The sequence below is a fragment of the Aplysia californica genome, unplaced genomic scaffold (assembly GCF_000002075.1).
Source record: "Aplysia californica isolate F4 #8 unplaced genomic scaffold, AplCal3.0 scaffold00001, whole genome shotgun sequence".
NCBI classification, from domain to species: domain Eukaryota; kingdom Metazoa; phylum Mollusca; class Gastropoda; order Aplysiida; family Aplysiidae; genus Aplysia; species Aplysia californica.
Window position 1 is genome coordinate 608,171 of NW_004797271.1, and position 7,940 is coordinate 616,110.

Here is a 7,940-nt window from a genome sequence, read left to right on the forward strand (position 1 = left end):
AAAAAAAGGATGTTTCTCCATACCCGTGTTACGGAGACCTCAAATATGAGCGTTGACTCCGGTGGGATTCGATCAGCAACACCTTGCGAGCCGTAAGCCAGGCCAGGGGGGATGACCAGCATACGTTTTCCTCCCTTCTTCATTCCAAGCATGCCCTGGTCCCAGCCCTGAATACAGACACAGAACACAGTCAACTCATTAGACAGCCTTACAAGGTTTAGTCTTAGTTTGGGTTTTAGTATGATTTTACAGCACTCCCAACACAATTAGGTCATTTATGTGCCGAAGAGTAGAAGTATTACTAGAGAGTAACAAACAATAAAAAAGAAGCTTTTTTTAAGTTTTAGTAAGAGTTTTACGACACTTGCAACACAAATAGATCAAAGATTCAAGGAGTTACTAGGAGTAAGAAACAATAAAAAGAAGGAGAAGAGATCAGGACGATAGATGTTTGATAGGAAGAAGGACCAAAGCAACCACCAACCAAGCACAGCCTTAGCTTGAATAAAGGGAAGCACACAGACACAATAACAGTCATTTAGAGCAAGGAAGAAACAACACAAGATGCAAACAACAGAGGAAAAGGAAATATGTCCCTTTTTAGTTTTGGTAAGAGTTTTACGGCACTTGCAACACAATAAGGTCACACATGTGCCGAAGATTAGAAGAGTTACAAGAGAGTATCAAACACATTAAAAGAAGTAGGAGAGATCAGGATGATATATGTTTGACAGGAAAGAAGGAGCAAACAACACCAGAGCACCCACCAACTACCCACTCAGAAGTCCCTTTATACGGCTGTCCAAACACAGTGCATCTACAAGTGGCTGCTGTTTGTGTCAGCATAGTTGATTCTTTCTGTAAGAAGCGGTCGCATGACCTAAATAATGTTGCATGCTTTAATCTGTACCTCTTCGAACCCTAGCCTCAATAGTATAGCTTTACTTCACCACTGTCAGTGTCCAAACTCGACTTTATTGGTACAGGATTCCAAATTAGACTGTGATGATTTGAAAAACTGAATCATCCGTTCTCAGCTGCGAATCCAATGAAGGTAGTAAACACTGCTTGCAAGAAAGGGTAAAACATAACTTTGTAAGCGAAGAAATTCTAACTCCTGTCCTACATCCGCTGTTTCACAAAGACAGCTCGGTACAGAGCACGAATCACAACCAGCAATGTTTTTAAAATGACTACAACAGTAAGTTCAGATGTAGAATTTGAGTCGAACAATAAAATTAATGATGAAAATGTTCCTAACATTGTGTACAATAAACGTGATGGGGAAGACGTTCCTGTTGTACAAAATAAAAGTGATAGCTAAGACATCCTAATGTTGTACCCAATAAAAGTGATGGTGAAGACATTCTAACATCGTACACAATAAAAGTGATGGTGAAGACATTCTAACATCGTACACAATAAAAGTGATAGCTAAGATGTTTCTAAAGCTGTCCTGTCCTTTGAATTACAAAGTCTGGGCCTTTGCTACTTTTTAAAAATACAGTTGTCTCCGCCTAAGATCCCACCGCTTACGATCCCGGTTTGCTTAAGATCCCGCTGTTTTAAGAAAACAAAATTTTTACTATACAAAAGTCACCCCTAAGATCCCACTCTGAATCACTCTGAAGGTCTACATTCGGCTAAGATCCCGCATTTCAGATCATAATTTGCAGAACAAAAACCCGGGCGGGACAGCCGATCAACCAAGAGTGAAAAGTTGAGATCAATAAACAGTCCGTCGCGTCAAAGATCAGCCATTATCGTGAAGGTGATCACATACGGGTTGTAAAACTCAATGAAGTGATACAATGTTTGGCCCAGACGGGATCACACCGAGGTGTGAAGTGACCGACAAGTTTGTTTTCCCCGAACATCGCACTCAGACCTGAGCTCTCCCCCTAAACTTACATCACTCGCTGGGTGGGTAGGGCCTACATGTTCGCTCCAGGTGGGATCACATTGAACTGTGAACTCTTCCCTGACCATTGCAGAAGTTGTCTCTTCTCCCGAATTTGCGAGACAGACTGAATTTTAATTGGTGTGTTCACAACATAATGGTGTGTAACGACAAAGGCGGTTTTTTGGGGGGGGTTTTGGGGGGGAGGGGGGGGGAAGACTCGTCCAGAGATGGAATGCTATAAATTTTCTACAGGCAAGGGGGAGGGGCAACTGGATAAGCGTAGATCTTGAGACTCATGATAGGGTAATAAGTGAAAATGGCATGCCTCATGCCACTATGGACCGTGATAGGTCATCAAGGTAAACCACTCTTTGCTCGCCATATGCCATAAACCCACCAAGCGTTCAGTTCATTTTAGAGTGGAGGGAGACCACTTTACCGATTGTGAGCCTTAGCATGGGTCACCATAGATTCTTCCCTGGGTTCGTCGGTTAAGATCCCGGTTCGCCTAAGATCCCGCATTTCCTTGCTCCCAAGCATCGGGATCTTAGGCGAAGACTACTGTATGTCCAATTTTATATACAAAAGTCATTTTCATTTGAATGTCGAGCAGTAATTTTGTTTTTTTAATGTTTTCATTATGGACCCTTCGTCTTTATTTCTCTACCTAAAAAACTGTTACCTGTATTACACTCAAATTTGTTGGTACGTTCAGAGAAATGTAATGCACAGATTTTTGTAACTAAAGGATATGACTCATGCAAAGAAAAAAAGTGACAAAAAAAGTCAAACAACGTAAAAGAATTAAATTCCTCTCAGTCAAATGACAATCTCAAGTTCCAAGAAATCCTGAAGCAGCAAAAATCTCTTACCTTGATCACCTTTCCCTTGCCAAGTTTCAGGCGAAAAGACTGATCTGATGAGGCATTGCTGTCGAAAACCTGGACAAAACACACACACAAAATGTAATAATTGTAACCATAAATATTTTAAACACTCATCAATACTATTTAAGTCATTTAGGAGGTGTGCTGCTTTGACTTTCTTTGTCAGGGTCAACCCGGGCCGAGTTCAATATAACACCTGTACAGACAGAGATACTAGATTTAAAAAATAAAACTTCTCCATTCAGGAATTGAACTCTCATCTTCTGGGTGCAACTGCAAAGAGCTTAGCCATTACACCACAAGCGCCGGCAAAAGAAAAGGAAATACAGGGGCACCTTCCTCACCAAATTAAAACAGTTTCTAAAGCATTTTGTGTATGCACAAACAGTGGCAGTTAAAGAATAAAGAAAAGAAAAGCACATCAACACATGCAGAGAAAAAAAATACAGACAGACAGACACAAACAACAGAGGGAAAATGGAAAGCAACAACAAAAAAAAGAGATTACGTTGGGGAGAGGGGGGGGGGGGCTCCAAAATCAACTTCAGAAAAACAAGAGTGAAAAACACATCAACCAATCAACAATTACATTCACAGACAATAACAATCACTGAAGTCTCTGCTTACAAATTGAAATCAAAACTGTATTTCAGCTATTCATAAAAAAGTACTGCTGTCTCAGTAGTGTCTCCTCATAAAACCCTCAATAAGGTTTCATTAGGTTAAACTTAGAGACTGTGCCACAGGTAAATATGTTCATACAAAACACAACATCAGCATCATTCCACAAGCCCTAATTCATTTTTTGAAGTTTGGAGAAACCTAAAGAAAAAGAGAGTACTCAAATCAGGACCATGACTTAAGCACTTGATATTCTTCCGTTAAAAACTTGGAAGAAAAAAAAAAAGAAACGGAGAACAAAACTATTGCAAGATGTCCCAGGATGTTTTTATTTGAATAACGGCTTGGTCTGAATACATCCAAAAATAGACTTGGGCAATTGTGGAAAGATGCTAACAATATGGTAAAACTATGATAAGGAGTAATGTACCAGGCCGAAGGGCTAGAACCCACATGGTCGCTGGACTGGAAAAGTAAAGTAAAGTAAAGAGTAATGTATAGGAAAAAAGCAAACAAGAGATGAAACAAAACTTGACATTCGTACTTTTCCAAAGGTCCCTTTGGTCAGGAGCCATCCTGTGTACTTGACCTCCACCGAGTCCCCGACCTCCAGTTGTCCTCCTTCTCCCAGAGCCAGGTCCTGGGTCACAAGCTCCGGACTGCCTGCAGCCGAGTTGGCTTTCGCAATCGCAATCTGACAAAACCACAAACAGAGGGGTCACAAGACACAGACATAGAGTTGGTCTCGCCGTCGCAATATGACGAAACCATTTGGTCTTCACTGCTCTCATCTGACAAAACCATAAAAACAAGCATGGACGTAGAGTTGGCCTTCGCAATCTGACAAAACCATAAACAAAGGGATCACAAGACAAAGACACCGAGTTGACCTTCGTTATCGCAGTATGACAAACCATTTGGCTTTCACTATCCTCATTTGACAAAACCATAAACACAGGCATTGACCTAGAGTTGGCCTTCGCTATCGCTATCGCAATCTGACAAAACCATAAACAAAAGGGTCACAAGTCACAAACACGGAGTTGGTCTCACTGTCGCTATTTGACAAAACCATAAACAAAAGGGCCATAAGACACAGACATAGACCCTTGTTACTGCAATATGACGAAACCATTTAGGCCTTCACTATCCTCATCTGGCAAAACCATAAACACAGGCATGGGTGTAGGGTTGGCCTTTGCTATGGCACATTGACAAAACTGTAGACACAGAGGTAATAAAATACAGGCAATGGTGAGGAGTTGGCCTTTGCTATCAGAATCTAATGAAACCAAGACATTCCATTTAAAGAAAAAATTGTCGTTGCCACAAGGAAATGAGTAACTTTATTTGACCAGGGGGAGTAAAAAATATTGAAATTATCAGTTTTTCTCGTGACGCTAACAATAAAACATAACATTGTTTGTGCCAGTCTTCAACTCTTCAATTCAATCTTACTTCTCAAACAAGACACACACTTCTTTCAGTTTAACAGAAAAAGCTCTATGGTTTGCTTTCCAGTAAAGAGAAGCACGTCCCTGCAGTAATATCCCTCAGTGTAGGGAAAAGCAAGACAGACAGAGAGTGAATGAAAAGAAGTAGGACCAACCACAGGCACCTTCCAAACTCTGACTCTATGGATAGCACCTGGAATCAGATATGTACTCCTTTCCTATCCAAGGCATTGTTTCCTTTTAAGGAGGAGGAGGAGGAGGAGGAGTAGGAGGAGGAGGAGGAGGAGGGGGAAGAAGGAGGAGGAGGAGGAGGAGGAGGAGGAGGGGGGAGGAGGAGGAGGAGGAGGAGGAGGACGAGGACGAGGACGAGAAGAAGAAAAAGAAGAAGAAGAAGAAGAAGAAGAAGAAGAAGAAGAAGAAGAAGAAGAAGAAGAAGAAGAAGAAGAAGAAGAAGAAGAAGAAGAAGAAGAAGAAGAAGAAGAAGAAGAAGAAGAAGAAGAAAAAGAAGAAGAAGAAGAAGAAGAAGAAGAAGAATTCGTTACCATAAGTCACAAGGAAAGACACTTACTTCTTTACCAAACTTTTCCGCATTCTGTGCCGAATCAAACATGACTGACCACGTCTGTCTGGCATCATCATAGAAACTGGCATAGTTATTTTCTTGAATCTGAAAAAGTTTTATAGCAACAGCAATGATTGTGCACGTCGCATATCAAGGTCAACCACGATGGGTTGCAGCTTGTTTTACTTTGGCAAGAGTTTTACCTCACTTGCACCACAATTTGGTCATATAAACGGCGAAGATTAGAGGTGTTACAAGAGAATAACAAACACATAAAAAGGAGGAGGATAGATAAGGGTGATAGATTTTTTATTGGAAAGAAGGAGCAAACAACACCAGAACTCCCACTAATCATTCACTGGGATGCAGCATGCTAGCAAACAGACACAAAATAAAATAACTTCCTCAATCAGGAATCAAACTCACTTCTTTTGCATGCTACGCCAAAGAGCCTAACCACTATAGCACAGACACCAGTGAAGGAACATCCCTCCCCTATGAACCTGCATCATACAGTCAACATCTTGTTCAATGGTTCAAGGCATTTTGAGTTCTTTTTTTTCGTAAGTTTTACGGCACTTGCTACACAACAAGGTCATATAAGTGCCGGAGATTAGAGATGTTACAAGGGAGTAACAAACACAAAAAAGAAGAAGGGGAGATAAAGACGATAGATGTTTGATAGGAAAGAAGGAGCAAACCACACCAGAGCACCTGCCAACCACCCACATTTTGAGTTCTAAACAAAAAGTATATGTTAATCAAAGTTGAAACATACACAAAGTACAGAGAGAAAACTTACATTGAACTTGAACGCGTTGGTGATCTTAGCATTGGTCACTTGCTGCTGCTTGTTGACGTATAAGAGAATGCGATACTGGGCAAAGAAACAAAAATATTTTTTTAAACTTGAATAATCTACGCAGCAAACAGTTTCATGGAAAACAGCATTGCATCATCATAATCACGTAAATAAATAAATAAACCAACAGCGGAAATGGTATCACTAAATTCGTTCAAAATTTGTATTTGTAACTGTAGACATTTTACGTACCAATCTACACAAATTAAATGGCTTAGAATGTGGGTCACTCTGACCCTGCCTGTCTGGGTCACCCCAAGCTGAGAGGGATACCACATCACGGTAGAAAGACGAAGGAGATACTCAATAAAAGATCCTTCTTGACGGGAACTGAACTCGTTTCTTCTGCAAGCGACGGTGAAGCATGTAACCACTACACAATAGAAGCCAGACGGTGAAGTATGTAGCCACTACACCACAGATGCCCATACTAAGTCCATCACTGAGCCGAGGAATAAAACAAACAGCCACTTTCCCCTCAGTCAGAACAAACAAAAGAAACTAAAAATGTGAAGATCAAGATCAAAATAGATCAAATGATCGACCATCTGAACCTTTTAATGCTCCATAGAGTACATTAATCATGTCATAAAACCTTCCTGGGTCAAGCTCAGTACAAAAACTGGAAATAAAAAATCACATCTTCATCCCGTCATTAAATATTCATTATATTCCATAAGGTCTCATTTAAAAATCAATAAAGAAAGACAGAAGAAGGCTGGATAGGAAAACCAAAAATGACGTCAAAGGTCTAACTGTTGATTGATTGTTACAACTGTGAATGTTTATCCCTTTCACCGACACAATATAGATCATTTGGAAGGTGGACAGCTTCGATCCTCAGTGTCGGGGCTAACCCCGACCGAGTGGGATACAACATTCAAACAGTCAAACAGACATAATTGACAAAATAATTGAGGCGAAAGGGGGGAGTCGTAAATGTTTCAGGAGTAAAACGTTAGCACAGAAGCAGAAGTGACACAGTCATATATATCTTTTTTCCCTGGCTACTGAACAGTGATAGAGCTATGTTATGGTTTTTGCTCTGGTTTGCGAAACCAAACATTGCCTTACACTGCAACTTGTTGAGCAAGCAATACAATATATGACAGTCTTGGTAGTTTTGAGAACCAACCTCATAGAATCTGAATTTTCCTGTACTTAGATGAAACGAAAAGTAGCGCACAAGTACTTACAGAAAACAGAGAAACTTAGACGTAGCACAAACAGAAAACAAAAGAAACATAGATGTCACACATACATACTTACAGAAAACAAAAGAAACATAGATGTAGCACATACAAACTTACAGAAAACAGAAACATAACAATAGCACACACATACTTACAGAAAACAGAGAAACATAGACATAGCACACATACATACTTACAGAAAACAAAAGAAACATAGATGTAGCACATACATACTTACAGAAAACAAAAGAAACAAAGATGTCAAACATACATACTTTCAGAAAACAAAAGAAACATAGATGTAGCACATACATACTTACAGAAAACAAAAGAAACAGATGTCAAACATACATACTTACAGAAAACAAAAGAAACATAGATGTATAGTAAACAGAGACCTAGTACTGCTTAAGTACTTACATCTTTTGCTGCGTGGTTGGCTAACAGAGCTGCCCCCA

General features: G+C 40.1%; 1 protein-coding gene across 1 annotated transcript in view; it reads right to left on the reverse strand.

Annotated features, from left to right (window-relative positions):
• Positions 1-7,940, reverse strand: part of LOC101855532 (FK506-binding protein 15) — a gene marked incomplete in the record, with an annotated part of 47,899 nt that overhangs the window by 29,565 nt on the left and 10,394 nt on the right. Inside the window, 5 exon segments of the mRNA XM_013090293.2 lie at positions 24-167; positions 2,776-2,844; positions 3,956-4,105; positions 5,434-5,532; positions 6,230-6,304. Of these exon segments, the coding sequence (XP_012945747.1) occupies positions 24-167; positions 2,776-2,844; positions 3,956-4,105; positions 5,434-5,532; positions 6,230-6,304 (537 nt within the window).